General features: G+C 37.8%; 1 protein-coding gene across 2 annotated transcripts in view; it reads right to left on the reverse strand.

Annotated features, from left to right (window-relative positions):
• The window catches only part of LOC119773915 (tetratricopeptide repeat protein 28-like), a 198368-nt gene that overhangs the window by 73812 nt on the left and 107128 nt on the right, over positions 1-17428 (reverse strand). For both annotated transcript variants that reach the window (XM_038271137.1, XM_038271138.1), the window contains one exon: positions 7487-7634. In XM_038271137.1, the coding sequence (XP_038127065.1) occupies positions 7487-7634 (148 nt within the window). The remainder of the gene's footprint in view (positions 1-7486; positions 7635-17428) is intronic.

Consider the following 17428-nt stretch of genomic DNA (forward strand, 5'->3'; position numbering starts at 1 on the left):
GCAGATTATTATTATTTTTAAATGCAAATTTTCACAACCTTTCTTAATTAAAGATGTAATGAGAGACAATTCCGACTTAGAATTCTCATATTTGTCTCTTTTTTTTTTTTTTTTTTTTTTTTTTTTTACAGTTCAGAGTCGACCAGAAGTAGGTCGAGGAAGAGGAAATACAGGTAGAACAAAATCTGATACGATTATCATCAGACCTGGTCCACATAAACTTTTTCCTTTATTGAAGCAAATTTTGTGAGTTTTGTAATGAAAATAAACATTTGTTGTCAAATATTTTCTGTGTGGGATTATGGTATAAGTGGCTTAAATGGTGCATTAATGTTTCAAGAACTATTGTGATGTTCTAGGTCAGAGGTCACGGATTAGCAGACCGCAGTGCCGATCCGGTCCCACCTGTTGGTTAATCTGGACCCTAGCTGATTTAAAACATTTATAAATTACTGCATGTTGTCCGACAGCAGTGTCTAACTTCACTTGCGCCGCTTCTCCTGTTAATACGGTAAAGCCCTCCGGAGTGTCCGGCAACAGGCTACACGTGATCCAAATGATCCAATGAGCTGCTGTCAGTCTGGGTCGCTGCTGCTGCCACTTTTAGACACAGCAGGCAAACCTGTGGCAAGTCGGGCAATGGGAAAGATGGAGAAGATGATGAGGAAAAGAGAGCAGAGAAAGTGTGGACTGCTGGAAGAACTGTGGTGAACTGGTGAAAGAAAAGTTAAATGGTGCTCAAAGATGACCCTGAACATTTAGAGGATGTTTGGTTCAACCTGCTGCTGTGAAGCAGGATTCTCCACCATTAACAGAATCAAAAATAAATATGGATCCAGGCTCAGAATGAGCTCCTTGATCTGTGCTTTAGAATGGCTTAGTCTCCATTCAAACCCAGGTTTAAAGCCTTGCAGGGCAGCATAAAGCCCACTGCTCTCATTAAGACAGAAAAAAAAGAAAAAACTGTTCTCTACTTCAAGAAACACTTTAGATTTTAAAAGGAAAAAATTTTCTATTTTTTCTTTATATTTTCCTTTTTTTTAAGTCAATGTATAACATGGATGCATTAAAACCTCATTTTATTTCAGTGTCAAATTCTGTTTAAGGTAAAAGACTATAATTAAAAATGTCTCCGGACCTTTACTCGTTGATGATTTTATTTATTCGGATCCCACTAATTTTTAATTGGTTACCTCTGGTCTAGACTGTGAGTTAAAACTACGTAATACAGAGTTTCTCGTTGTTTAATCCTATTTTAATGTACAATTGTTTTTTTTTTCCTGATAAATCATGCATGAAAAATGTAAAGAGGCTAATCTTCCAGTCAGGGTCGTTTATCTGCAGGTTTTATCTCCATTATGTTGTAGAAATTCCTTCTGCCAGTGATGATTGTTATCTGAAGACATCATGATCTAAAAAATCAGAGTAATGGGGTGCAGGAATGATAAATTGTGAGACGAAGAAACACCAAAATCAGATCTTCCAACCTTGATTGTCCTTATGGCAGTATAAACGCAGAGGGAGCCTGGTAGAAATTAAGTCAATAAATTATCCAATTTCAGAGGTAAAATTAAAAACAAATGTATAAAAAGTAAGGTTGACTTCTTTAGAGTAAAACATTCTTCACTGTTGCTGGCAAAAAACAAGCTTTGTACAGTATATGAATTTTAAAATTTTAAAAAGCACATTTAGTAGGTTAAAATTTGACAAAACAATTTTATTTTTTAAAAGATCAGCCACCCAAGAAAGGACCAACCACATACAGAGAGGATGTGCAGAACAACTGAGTTATCCAGGATTGACAGAGGAGGAACCAGAGGGATGTTCTCATTTTATTATTACTTATCTTATTCATTTATTCCTATTTTGGTCCATTGAATACGTTTAAAAACTTAATTTCCATCACATCTACCAAAAGCAAACATCAACAGAAAGGCTGTCTTGTGTCATGGAGAGTTTTTATAGAATCTACAGCTTTTTAGAAGGTCTGAATTGTTGAGCTGTTTTGTCAATTGTAAAAAAAAAAAAATTATAATAATCAGATAATAACTTAAGTTTTTGAATCCTTAGCGTATTACCAAATATTCATACACAGTGTAGTTTGCACAGGATTCGATTTTAGTGGTTCCTCTATAAGTGCCAGTAATATTTGCTATGTTGCTTGAACTGCATAGAATTATTAATAAACAAAGTTGTAAAATTCGTAGTTTAAAGTATATTTTAAGTTGCAAGTATTTTAGTAGGGCCCTTTCTGCTTTACTTCAGTTTTCTGAAAATCACCAGAATATTGAAAATAATGGATATTGTGAGAAAAATTAACCACATAACTACAGACCACTTATTGTTACTCAGTAACATTTACTGTGCTATAAAACTGTAACATTTTACAACTTTGTTTCAGTTAAATCCTCTGTAAACAACCTATAGCTGCTTCTATCCTCATCTAACTCTGACAAGCATCAAATTGGGCGGTATGTCAGAGCGGACTCAGGTTGCTTTTCGGTGGAGCTGGTCGGAGCTCGAAGCTTTCTTTGTGAAACGGGTTGTTGTATGATGACTTCATTCTCATAATATTACAACTTTTGGCGAACACCTTCATCCACCAGGCCATCAGAATGCTGAACTCCCTCCACCCCCTCCCCACACGGTCTGCTCCAGCCACCAGGCAGACAGGAAGCTAAGACTGCCCCTCCCTCTCTCTCTCTCTCACACACACACACACACACACACACACATACACTGTACCAGAGACTGCACCTTACCTGCACGACCTCAGCCTGGAACAAACTATTGCTGCTGTTTTTATTGCTTTTTATTGTAATGTTTATACTTCATATTTATATTTATCTTACCACTGTTACCTGTCATGTCCCGCACTTTATGTCAGTTTTTAAATGTCAATCTTGTTTATTTCTTGTATATTTGTATATTGCAGAGAGTAAACGTAATTTCATTTCCCTTGTATGTCTTGTACATATGTAGAAAATGACAATAAAAGCTGACTTGACTTGACTTATTTAAAAAAAAAAACAAAAAAAAGAAGCAAAAAACTGTAGCATGGCCCTAATACTCTGTTGTAGAAAACACGCTAAACAGATATATTTTAACAACTAATGAATGGAATTCACAAACTTTGTTTTGATCCCTACTCAAAGTCCATAATAGCTCTGCTTTCATTGCAGGCGAATCACCAAACATTATCTGGAGATTTGGTGCTACTGGTGCTTTTCTTGACGATGGCTGTAGACAGAGATGGCAAAAGTACTCACTTTCCGTACTTAAGTAAAAGTACAGATACTTGTGTTAAAAAATACTCTGGTAAAAGTGGAAGTACTGATTAAACTTCTTTACTCAGGTAAAAGTAACAAAGTACAGGCTTGTAAATTTACTTAAAGTATAAAAGTAAAAGTAGAAACCACTTTTTTCATGCCGTTGCCTACATTTTAAATGGATGTCTGCCAATAGGACTAGATCTCCGTTGTGTTCATTTTCAATCATCTCGTCGTCCATGCTACTATGCTAACGCCACCGCCACCAAGCTGCAATGATTTGCCGCGAATGAATACCGCCGAATCTGTCGATTCATCTTGTTGTGGTGCGTCAAATGCAACGTAGATTCCCATCCAATTAGATTGAATTTGGTATTGATGACATGAAAAATAATAACGGTAACTCCATTGAAATGATTCAAAACTAAAGTAACGAGACAATTTTTTAAAATGTAAGAAGTAGAAAGTACAGATATTTGTGTAAAAATGTAAGAAGTAGAAGTAAAAAGTCGCCATAAAAATAAGTAGTAAACTAAAGAAAAAATATGAGAAAAATCTACTTGAGTACAGTAACGAAGTATTTGTACTTCGTTACTTCCCATCTCTGGCTGTAGAGGCCTTGCAGAGACAAGGGTGGAACAGAACTAAGAAATAGCTGCTGCATCTCTAAAACTGCCGCTTTGTTTTTCACTCTTCACATGACTGACTCCACAGCTTTGATTCCTATCGTGCCGAGCTTGAATGATTTCTTGCTCAAAATCCGCCATTCCTCATATATGTTACCTGGTACTGATTTAAGCTGTGCAGAAAACTCTTGGCTGGATAGCCAATTTTCATTAAATTTACACTTCCCCATGTTGTCCAGATAAAAAGTTATTGGCGCATCACCCCAAGGTCTGTTTGCAACATGGTTTATATTGGTTCTGCTGTTAGGATGGAATTAAAAATGTTTCCAGCTAAGCCGTTTGGTAAACATGGTAAAAACATTATCGTGAATTATTTTAATTTTTTATATGAATTATACAAAATAAAGTTCTATTTATGACATGGTGACAATTTTAAGACCTATGAAACACTGATTTAATACAATAAATACCAGTTAAGGCCTTTAATTTAAGGAATTTAATGCCTTTTAAGACTTTTTATGGAACCCTGAACTAGCTGCTTCTGCTGCTTCTGCTGCCTGCGGTGTGAACGTAGCATTAGACATACTTAATCTTTTTTTAAAAACCCTTAAAAAAAGTCACGTGGAAGCCTGAGAAAAACCCTCCACCTCACGGTTGTTGGTCTGCAGCCCCCCCTCCACCCCCTCACAGTCCTTCGGCCTTCACTGTGGTCCCACCTGTTACTCTGCCTGCGGCTCATCAAGCGTTGCAATCCAGCAACACATGGAGGATCAGTATCTTTGAAGATTACAGCGGATGAAGTTCTGAGGATGGCTGCTACTGGGTGGCACAACAACCCCACCATCATGTATAACATCAGCAGTAGCCCCTTCTACTGTAGGATTCTGTTTCATGCCATTTGTCATAGCTGCTGCTAGAGGCTACATCGTACTCCCATTGACATCTAAAGTCTCTTTATGTTTCTGCTTTTCATGGCAAGGGTTTAACATTAGAAGAGCTGCATTTTTTTTTTTTGTCTTTTTGAAAATGTTTAACCGTGCATAAAGAGCAGAACTCCCTGTCCATTATGTTTGGTAAAAGAATACATGAAGAATGATCTTCAATGCTCATTAGGTTTATATGGAAGAAAAACAGTCTCAATAGAAATCTGCCATTTGTACAACAAATTTTAAATCCTGAATTTTCTTTTACACTGAATTTTTAAAAATGACTTTTTTTACACATTGTATACCTTACACTGAATTTATATCTGGTAAAAAATTGCCTACAAAGTATTCAGCTGCAAAAAAATCCAGCTGCTAAAAATTCAGCAGCAAAAAATTTGCCTGCAAAAAATTCAACTCCAAAAATTGTAACTGCAAATTTGTTGACCTTTTGGTTAACTGAAGCCAAAGCAAATCAGCACTCGATGCAGTGGAGCAGCATCTAGCCAATCAAATGAGCTCATTTAGTCACGTGACAAAACAGTTGGGCATAGCTTTGTTCCAGGCTGCAGGAAGCTTATGAGGAATTTTTCTTGTTAAATAGTTATGATTACAAAACATCATTTAGCTACTAATAGACATCTAGACATCTAATCACACTAGGTGAAGTAACTGATCACAGCTAGTGCAGCAACCCTGTCTGCCAAGGCTCTTGGTTTGATCCGGAAGAAGCAGCCATCAGCTCAATGGGTTGCACTGGGCTGCCATTTTACGGCGCCCAGGGGGCAGTATGGGTATTTTGCCAAGGGGCCGAGAGTGGCAGTCTGTGGGATTGGGGCTTGAACTCAGAACCTCTGGATCCCAAGCGCAATGCCCTAACCACTAGGCCGCCACTCCCCTGTTTTCCGCTCTTCCTATATTCTCTTGGCATGTGACTCTGGTAGCTATATGATTTTAGTTCTGCTTGATCTAACGGCTGCTTTAGACGGTTGACCATCATATTCTAATAAGTCTAAATGAATAAGTAGGGATCCAGCCCACTGCTTTCAACTGGTTCAGATCATATCGGACCAAACAATCTTTATGTGTCAAAATTGGCAACTCCGAATAATCTAGTTGTTCTCTATCCTACGGAGTCCCACAAGGCTTCATTCTAGGGCCCCTGCTCTTTTCTCTGTATTTGCTGCCACTCGGTTCCATAGTGAAAATACATTTATTTTATTTCCACATTTATACAGATGACTGCCAGACCTATTTGCCCCTAAAGCAGGGAGATGTTTTTTCAGTGAAGTCTTTATTTGACTGTTTAGATGACATTTAAGCTTGGCTGCCCCTGAACTTTTTACATTTTAAAAAGATGAAAATTGAGGCTATAGTGTTTTAAACTTAATCACCCCACTACTATAGACCTAGGACCCCTGACACCATATTTTAAGTCAACCGCCGTAAATTTGTGTTTTAAAAGCAAATTGGAGCAGTTGTCAGATGATGATAATGATGATTTTCTCTTTAAAGTCGTAGTGAAACGGCTGTTCCAACCGTTGCATTTCTGAATTCTCCTGAGTGGTGCCGGACTTTACATTGTTGTGGCGGAAGGTTCGCAAGCAAGTTTGGTTGTGGCCGATTTGTTGGAACCATCCTGCTAACCGGTTAGCAACTTAGTGCTAGTAGGTTCCCAATGGGAAATTCCATTGGGAGCAAGTAGCACTAAATTGGTGACTTAGAAACGACACTGTCAAGGAACGCTATGGACAGAGGAAACATGCAAGAGGAGGAGAGTTTAGTGTCGGAGGTCGTGGATGAGTCTCCTCCGTCATACATTTTTTTGCATGTTTTGTGTTTAAGCCAGAATGATTTGACATGGAGATATGACTTTCCTTGATCTCAAGGCTTCTTATCAAAATTGGGATGGATGTTTGATGTATTCAACCTTATATTTTCCTGATCTAAATTTTTTGGTGTTTTTTTTTAAAAGGACATATAAAGTAAAAAATTGACCTTTAAAACAAAAATAAAATATCATCTAATTTTTGGGAGGTTTTCAATATTCTCTTTAGATCTTTCCACGGGTATCCTTGTTCCAACAATAATTACAAACATTTACACACAGGAGGCAAGAAAAGATGTCCATTTCATCCAAATGTACTTTTTTTCTGTATCACCTCATTAATTTCCTCGCCACAGCATGCAGATTCTGGAAAAAAAAAAAAAAGGGGACTACAATTTCTTAAGCCCTAGAGACGCTGGATAAGTAAAATACACACAGAAATTCAGATTTCTCTGGGAATAACTGGGAATAGGCTGAGTTCTATATTGTGTGCCAGTCTCTTCTGTTACATCCAACAACTTTGGTTCGATTGCTTCTTTTTTTCCTTCTCCTCCATGCCTCTTTTTTCTCTCATCTAGCTGCTTCAAAGCTGAGGAGTTCTGCTGTCTCTTTGTGTGGTTTGAATCATTAGAGACATCTTTTTTTACACGTTTTTACATCTCTCTTCAACAGGAACTGAATAAAACAACAAAAGTAAGTGGCAACTTTTCCCACCATCTTTAATGTGGTTATATTGAATAACTTTCGTTGATGTATTTTATGTATTCATTATTTTCCTATACTGCTGGGATACAGTAACAGGGAACGCTGGTTAGAGGGTTACCAATCTGAAGAGATTACCTCTGAGTGGGGATTTCATGGCAGCCTCCACCATGCCGACGAGCAGCTGGAGACTTTTTGGGTCCTGGGCGAGGCCTGAGGCGAACGCTGCCAGGGCGTCGGCATGACGACCCAGGTACTGGAGGGCAACCCCTTGACGAAAGTAAGCCTGCAGAGCGAAAAAACAAATAGAAAAAAATCTTTATTATCATTAGAGAAACTATTAAAAAAGCTACACTTATTCTTACTGTAAGCTTTCAATTTGCATTATTGAGTAAAACATTTAATAAATGAAGCTAAAAAGTAGTATTTTTATTAAAAAGTTAATTATCCAAACTCATGGTTGTTGAACCATCATTGCTTTTTTGTTTCTGAAAAACAATTATATTAAAAAAAACTGTGGAAACAATGGATGGATGGATAGATGGATGGAAGAGTGGATGGATGGATGGATGGATGGATGAATGAATTAATTAATTAATTAATGGATGGGTGGATGGATAAATGGATGAATGAATGAATTAATTAATTAATGGATGGGTGGATGGATAAATGGATGGAAGAGTGGATGGATGGATGGCTGAGTGGATGGATGGATGGAAGTGTGGATGGATGGATGGATGAATGAATGAATTAATTAATTAATTAATGGATGGGTGGATGGATAAATGGATGGAAGAGTGGATGGGTGGATGGCTGAGTGGATGGATGGATGGATGGATGAGTGGATGAATGAATGAATGAATAAATGAATGAATGAATGGATGGATGATGGATGGATGAGTGGATGGATGGATAGATGGATGAGTGGATGGATCAGTGGATGGATGAATGAATGAATGAATTAATTAATTAATGGATGGGTGGATGGATAAATTGACGAATGAATGAATGAATTAATTAATGGATGGGTGGATGGATAAATGGATGGAAGAGTGGATGGATGGATGGAAGTGTGGATGGATGGATGAATGAATGAATTAATTAATTAATTAATGGATGGGTGGATGGATAAATGGATGGAAGAGTGGATGGATGGATGGATGGATGGATGGATGGATGAGTGGATGAATGAATGAATGAATAAATGAATGAATGGATGGATGATGGATGGATGAGTGGATGGATGGATGGATGGATGGATGAATGAATGAATGAATAAATGAATGGATGGATGATGGATGGATGAGTGGATGGATGGATAGATGGATGGATGAGTGGATGGATGGATGGATGGCTAGATGGATGGATGAGTGGATGGATGGATGGATAGATGGATGGATGAGTGGACGGATGGATGGATAGATGGATGGATGAGTGGATGGATCAGTGGATGGATGGATGGATAGATGGATGGATGAGTGGATGGATGGATGGATGAGTGGATGGATGGATGGATAGATGGATGGATGAGTGGATGGATGAGTGGATGGATTAATTAATTAATGGATGGATGGCTGAGTGGATGGATGAGTGGATGGATGGATGAGTGGATGGATGGATGGATGAGTGGATGGATGGATGGATAGATGGATGGATGAGTGGATGGATGAGTGGATGGATTAATTAATTAATGGATGGGTGGATGGATGGATGGCTGAGTGGATGGATGAGTGGATGGATGGATGGATAGATGGATGGATGAGTGGATGGATGGATGGATGGATGGATAGATGGATGGATGAGTGGATGGATCAGTGGATGGATGGATAGATGGATGGATGAGTGGATGGATGGATGGATGGATAGATGGATGGATGAGTGGACGGATGGATGGATAGATGGATGGATGAGTGGATGGATCAGTGGATGGATGGATGGATAGATGGATGGATGAGTGGATGGATGGATGGATGGATGAGTGGACGGATGGATGGATAGATGGATGGATGAGTGGATGGATGGATGGATGGATAGATGGATGGATGAGTGGATGGATAGATGGATGGATGAGTGGATGGATGGATGGATGAATGAATGAGTGGATGGATGGATGGATGGATGAATTAATGAATGAGTGGATGGATGAATGGATGGATGGATAGAAGGAAGGATGAATGGATGGACGGATGGGTGAATGGATGGGTGGATGAGTGGATGGATGGATGGATGGATGGATGAGTTACTCACTGCTGTTTTGACTAGACAGAGGTAGCGCTACAGGACCTAGCATACGGTCATCTAACTAGAAGCATTAACTACTGGGCAAAGTCTGTGTAACAACATGTTATTTAAATGAATTAAAACTAAACATCTAACAGTATTTTGACTGTATTGTATTTGCATCAAAAATAAATATTTCTCAATTTAAGTCATAACCACTAATCATGATCCCCTTAACTACTGATCTGACCATTAAACAGTTGCATAAATCAAGCTGTGTCCTAACTTTATTTCCTGTACACCAAGCAACTCTGGACAACATGAATTAATTGATCATTAATTTCGACAGCTGTTCTTGTTACTAAAATACAATTCAACCTGCTTATGTTCAGCATGAAAGCATCATTTTTGTTTGCAATCTGATGATAAAACAGTAACATAAAGCTAGCAGCATCCCTATGAAAGTATTAGTTGGTATCACAGCAGAGGTATTCAGCGATCTCTGCCTAAACTCTACTGATTAAACAGTCAATGCAGCGTTGTACACACGCAGGGGGTCAGCACTTCATTAGCAGAACTCACACATTTCTCAGCTAGATTAGAGACAATGAATCATGACATCGAATTCATGAGGAGGATAAAGCTGGCACACTCCTCCAACACGCTCCCCTGTGCTGACCTCACTGTAACTTCATTGTTTTGCCTCTGTCTTTGCATTCATTCCCTGTCATTTGTCTCTCTGCCCTCCCTGCTCTCATTTAACTTTATCTGTCATGACGCTGAGTGAATGAAGACAAAGAAGAGAGGAATTAGATTACATGTTTGCTCCTTTCGCTGCCTGCCACGTCTTCAGACAGTTATATTGAAACAAATGGAGTCGGGGGTCAGGTTTGACCTAAAGGGTGAAGCATTTGGTTCTCTGTGTGTTAGTGTTGATGCTGAATGTGAACAGGTCATGCCGTCATTTCACTTCTGAGTGGGATAAATAGTCAGGAATTACAGCTGAGGCCTGAAAGCATTACAAATTAGGATAAATTATTGAGAACTTTTTTTTTTTTTTTTAGGTTTTTTATACATTTAGGGGCCAGAGATGCCTTCTATATTTTAAGTTAAATCTTAAAATAGATTAACACACATACATACATGCGTATATATATATATATATATATATATATATATATATATATATACACATCAAGCCTTTGAGGCGCTAGTCTAGGTTTAATCTCAAGGCCTTGAGGAGCTAGTCTAGGTTTAATCTCAAGTCCTTGAGGAGCTAGCATAGGCTTAATCTCAAGCCTTTGAGGAGCTAGCCTAGGTTTAATCTCAAGCCCTTGAGGAGCTAGTATAGGTTTAATCTCAAGCATTTGAGGAGCTAGTCTAGGTTTAATCTCAAGCCCTTGAGGAGCTAGTCTAGGTTTAATCTTAAGTCCTTGAGGGGCTAGCATAGGTTTAATCTCAAGCCTTTGAGGAGCTAGCCTAGGTTTAATCTCAAGCCCTTGAGGAGCTAGTATAGGTTTAATCTCAAGCCTTTGAGGAGCTAGCCTAGGTTTAATCTCAAGCCCTTGAGGAGCTAGTCTAGGTTTAACCTCAAGCCCTTGAGGAGCTAGTTTAGGTTTAATCTCAAGTCCTTGAGGGGCTAGTCTAGGTTTAATCTGAAGTCCTTGAGGAGCTAGCATAGGTTTAATCTCAAGCCTTTGAGGAGCTAGCCTAGGTTTAATCTCAAGCCCTTGAGGAGCTAGTATAGGTTTAATCTCAAGCTCTTGAGGAGCTAGTATAGGTTTATTCTCAAGCTCTTGAGGAGCTAGTATAGGTTTAATCTCAAGCTCTTGAGGAGCTAGTCTAGGTTTAATCTCAAGCCCTTGAGGAGCTAGTCTAGGTTTAATCTCAAGCCTTTGAGGAGCTAGTCTAGGTTTAATCTCAAGCCCTTGAGGAGCTAGTATAGGTTTAATCTCAAGCCCTTGAGGAGCTAGTCTAGGTTTAATCTCAAGTCCTTGAGGTGCTAGTCTAGGTCTAATCCCAAGCCTTTGAGGGACTAGTCTACACTGCAAAAAATATAAATCTCAATAAGTTATTTTTTCTTAAAATAAGTGTGTTTTTCCTTGATTTGAGGAGATAAGTAAGACACTTTGCCAATGGAACAAGACAATTTCCTTTTAAAATAAGAAAAAACTATTTTATCGTCTTATTTCAAGTAAATATTATCTAACTATCTTATTTTAAGAGTGAAAATACTCATTCCATTGGCAAATCATCTTATTTACCTGCTCAAATTAAGGCTAAATATACTTAATTTAAGCCATTTTTTACTTATTTCTGGATTGTTTTTGCAGTGTAGGTTTAATCCCAAGTATTTGAGGGGCTAGTCTAGGTTTAATCCCAAGTATTTGAGGGGCTAGTCTAACCCAAGTTTATAGATGGACATCTTCTAGGCATCTCATTCCCCTGACAAAGACTGACAAACACACAGCAAATTGGAACTGAAAGTAAAGAACACCCAGATTTCATCGATGTGCTGGAGAGGGTTGCTTCGCAATTATATCCATATGTAATATCCTTTAAAATAACGGTAAATATGTGGCAACATAAGAGACCATGTGATGGTATCCAAGATTTATATGATAAAACGTTTTATAATCATTTTAAAAGAAAAAACAAACCATCTTTTACAGCAAGGATTTAATTTCAATGCAGCATTAGAGATACAGAATCTCACTTTGTCTGAGCCCCCGGCATCAATGTCAAGAGTCCATGCTGAGAAGAGAGAGACGGCAGCCTGCCCTCTGACCCTCATCCAAGCTGGAGAGGAAAGCAGCAGGGCTGGACTGGGATAGGGAGCCGAGTTGGTAGCTGTGGGGACATATGGGCATTCCACCTGTCTCCCTTACTCCACTTATCACTTCCCCTCAAATCTGTCTCCCTCACACTGATTTGTCTGCTGTGAATTTCACATATAGTCTATTCTTGATCTTCTTGGAGGGTGATTTCCACTGAACAAGGATGATTATATCCAAAGAGGAATATTATAATCACAGAACGTTTGCAATTATCTCCGCACGGCTGTGCGAGGGCGGATGTGAAGGCACAACGTGTAAGGTGGGGGATACGTGTGTTTGTGCAAGCCAATAGCTGTGCAGGTGTGTGTGTGTGTTTCTGTCTGAGCTTTTTACCCCTATGGGGGGTGTAAACATGCCAAAGCCAGACAGAGACTGACAGCAGGAAGAGTCTGCCTCCATCACCACCTCCAGCCTCCTGCACGCACATCCTGTCTATTTGCTAAGTCTGACTGTAATGCTTGTGGAACGCACACACGCAGTAGAGAGTACATCACCACCGCCGCCTCTTTAAGTGTCCGAAACCCCCTCTTCCTCTTCTTATTTTTTATTTTATGGTGCATCTCTCAGCAGTGCTCTGGAGCATCCCTGAAAATGCTTGTCAGATATCAGAGATTAGTCTGGGCTGCAGGTATCTCACACCGATTCCCCGTCGGCCTCTTAGACAGGTCCTTCAACATCAGCTGAAAGGTCTTTGTCCGTTACAGTGAAGAGATCAATGAAGAGACAGGGCTAATTTAGCTGCTGTGTACAGTACAGGAGCCTGTTTATATTAATGGCAGCACAGCATGTGTGTTTGTGTGTGTATTCATTTCTCTCTATGCACACAAAAGCAATCCAGGGAGCTCTTTGCAGCTCTGGTTAATAATCGATCAGATGACAATGTGAATGAGGCTGCCCACTGTGAAAATGAAGACGTGCTTCAGTCAACTGCTCCTCTGAGGTTTAGGGAGCTTTACAACTGTTCTGCTAAGTTTCAGTCTCATGGAGTTTCTTTCAGTCACAGCAGGGAGCTGCTTTCAGATGAAAACATTAAAAACTCTTCACTAGTTGCTCAGTATTAACTTTAGTACGCAGAAAATAAGCACAGTGCAGCGTTTAGCTACTTCAGAGGAAATGTATCCCACTAGTTAGCTAATGTTAACTTTGGATTTCGTTGTATAAATAATCATTTCCTAATGTTTTTTTTTTTTTTAAGCAACTTCTGCGCTTCCATTTATCTTTCTCCTCTATCGCCACTGTTAGATCAGTACCTGGTCTTAAAATCAGCTCTAATCTAAACATTTTTATTGTTTTCCTTTATGAATATCACCTAAATGTATCCGTAAAAGCGTGGCCCCAAGGTCCAAAAAAATTAGCGTGATGTGGTTTGTAGGGACGCAAACACAACAACAGTCATAGCCTGATGTTCAGTCCATAGCTTTTGTTAGACTTTGAGTGAAAGAAGAGAGGCAGAGAGGGATGCAGACGACAAGACTGTTGGATAATGTTTCCCACCCCATGCATGAAGCTGCAGAACTGGAGAGCTCCTTCAGTGACAGACTGCTGCACCCTAAATGCACTAGGGAGCATCATCACAGATCTTTCCTCCCAGCAGCTGGAAGACTCTATAACCATCACTGTTCCCAACAACCTCAATAAGTTGTTACATTCATGCTGATTTTGCACAGTTTCTATCTTAGTCAGTTAAATAACATGCTGCTCTCATTTTGCCCACCTCTGATGTTGCTGCTATTTTCAAATATTCATTACTGTAAAAATATCCATAGCTGGATATTGGTTATTTATTCTCCTGGTGCACAGTTTAATATTGTTAAAACACTTTACAGTACAGTATGTTATTATTTATCTTTGAACTCTTCACTATAATGTTATTCTTATACAGTTTTCTAAGGTCCATATTTGTGTGACAATTTTTTTCTATAATCTTTCGCTGCTGTAAACACCAGAATTTCCCATTGTGGGACAATAAAGGGATTTTCTATTCTATTCTATTCTAAGATCAAGCATCCTACTGTAAGTACAAAAGAGAAAGGGAAGTCAATGATAGTCAGACTGAAGTTACAAGCTCTAGTATAAGCGAACACTACTTAGCGCTAGCTGCCTGTAGTGTGCATATGATCAATAAAGCTACTAAGTTGATTAATGGCTTAAAATGATAATTATTATAATGTGGCATTGCCTTCCACCCAATCAGTGATGCTCTTCTAATGTCATGTTTTTGGCACAACTTGGTATCACATCACAGTGATGGAAAAGCATAGAAAGTGACATAAACAAACCAGTTTTTAAAAAACCACAACAAAACTAATAGTGAGGAAAGACTCCAAACCAGCAGGAGACGGGGAATCTCAGGAAGAGGAGGAAAACAGGAAGTACAGAGAAAGAGGAACAGAAAGGATCAGACTAGACAAATATAAAACAGGAGGCTCTTAATAAGAGACCAAAAACAACTAAATGCAGGAAACTTAATCATAAAACATTAAACAAAGTCCAACGGATATTACTCTACCCAAAGTCATTTTCTTTATAGGTACCATTAAGGTAAGGAGAAGAAGAGCCTAATAGCACCAAAACAGATACAGGTGAGGCTTGACAGCCTATGTTGACAGCCTAAAAATGACGAAGCGAGACGGTCAGTTTAATTTGGTTTAACTTTAGTGAAGAACGGTGAAGGAAAAAAGTAACATACAACGTGGGCCCGTCGGCTCGGCTCAACAACACACTTTTTTTTCCTGCTCCTAGAGCATCCTGGGTAATAGAGTCCACTTCAATACAACTACAAATAAATGCAGTCCCAAATTTAACCACAGTTAAAACACGAACTGTGTTATCAACATTAACATTAACTTATATTTTTAGCTCAGTAACTTATCATTCAAATGTTATGAAATAATAAGTCCTCAACAAATAAATTCACAACAGCCTATAAACAGGGAGGTGGCAGATTAAATCTATATATGTCTAAATCATAGATATATAAAAATGGATGATATGAACTCAATGAACATGTTCAACTAATGTATTAATATGAAATAAACACAGAGGAAATGCATTGTAAAAGTATGAATGACCCATAAATCTTTGTTTCCAGCTTTGTCCTGTTAACAAAGTTAGCATATTCCTGTGCAAACTCTAAGCCACCCAGGTCATTAATAAATTGATATATATATAGATTTTATACTTACTAATAAAAACATCTGTATATATATATATCTGTATATATTTCTTTTATATACATGTATATAAAACTTTTTATATTTTTTATTTGAAATGTATTTTTTATGTTAAATATTTTCACATAGTTAATATTTTTTATACATACAAACATATACATATATATGTATACATAATACATACATATATAAAATACATATATATATATATATTAATTTATTAAGAGAGATATCTATAACATTATATATATTGTCTATATCCATCTATCTACCTATATATATATAGAGAGAGAGATAGATAGATAGATAGATAGATAGATAGATAGATAGATAGATAGATAGATAGATATAAAAATTATAATATCTACGTAAATACCTACATTTTCTTTTTAGATTGAGTTTTACGATTTGCATTATTTTTGAATTAGAATCCACAATCAAATTTTTTTCACTTCTGAGGGGAAGGCTTTTGTGTAGAGTAGGGAGCAAAGACGCATTTCTATCCGTCTGCATAGACATTAGCAAAAATAATTATTTGACAAGGCTGGGTGTCTATACTAGGGAGAAAGGTGGAGAAAGTAAACTATAAAGCGTAATCTGAAAACAAGGAATTCATTGATCTCAATCTGAAAACAAAAATTTTTAAGAAAAACAAAGAATACAAAATCTGTAAAAACAAATAGAATTCAATATATTTTGAAAAAAAAAATTAATTTCAACAATACAAATATCGAAAATGGATTTGAAAGAAAAAGAAAAGACAAAATGTGAGAAAACAGCAAAAAGAAACTCCAAACCTTTTTCTGATTACAGCCTCTTTCAAAGTTTTATCTCAAGTGAAATTTTACAGACTGTGATCTTTGTATCCAACAATAATGAATGAAAATTCACTTCATGAAATACGTCTTTAATCTTTATAGCATAAAGACGTTTTCCAGTAAAATGAAACAGAATCACTCTGAGCTGAAAGCAAAACTTAGAGCAGAGAAAAATGACTAAAATCTACCAAGTATCTTAGAAGTCCAAGGCAACTTTAGCTAAATCAGATATTTCAGTCCGCAACAGAGAGCAGAGAGAATGAAATACTTTCTGACTTCTTCTTGTTTATGCAGCCTGCAAAGCATCAAGCCAACTAAACCTAGACACAGCGAGGAAAGTGTCAGAGCAAAGGATGCTCACCGGATGAACAGATGCTTCAATTACTGCTCGTAACTCACATTAATCGAGAGCAGATGGCGGCACAAATGGCGGCGGGGAGAGAGAGCACGGGTCTGAGTGAGAGACGCTCACAAAGAGAGACATGATAGAGATTGATGTCTTTGGAAATCAAGGAGCCTGCCTTAAAACATCCAGATGAGACCTTCACTCTTTATTCCGTAATGTATCAGTTATTAAGTTATATACATCTACCACTATGTCACTAGAAAACTCTTCATTCAAATACTATTCTGCTAAATGACCTAATTAATACAGTTTCTTCACCTTTTTCAAATATGGGTCAAACTAAGGTTGCTCAAACAGAACGTTTTACTCACTGTTTATATTGGGTCAGTGTGAATAATAAGTGTAAACAGATCAAGAACAGATATGGCCTCCTAAAGCCATATCAGAACTGATCAGAACTGTATTTGCAGCTGACAGTGGATCCTATACCAAACTGGAATCACACGTCTTTGTTTAAACTCATAACTTAAATGAAAATAAGTTATCAAATGATTAAAAAATTAAATTTTTGGTAGATTTCAAAATATTGTTTCAGGTGGAAAAAGGTCCAAACTGTGTAAGATGTCCATTTAACTAAGACACTGCAAAAATGATCTAGAATTAAGTCAACATTTCTGAAATTAAGT

This window comes from Cyprinodon tularosa, unplaced genomic scaffold, assembly GCF_016077235.1.
Source record: "Cyprinodon tularosa strain WSP-4 unplaced genomic scaffold, ASM1607723v1 ctg790, whole genome shotgun sequence".
In the NCBI taxonomy this organism is placed as follows: Eukaryota; Metazoa; Chordata; class Actinopteri; order Cyprinodontiformes; family Cyprinodontidae; genus Cyprinodon; species Cyprinodon tularosa.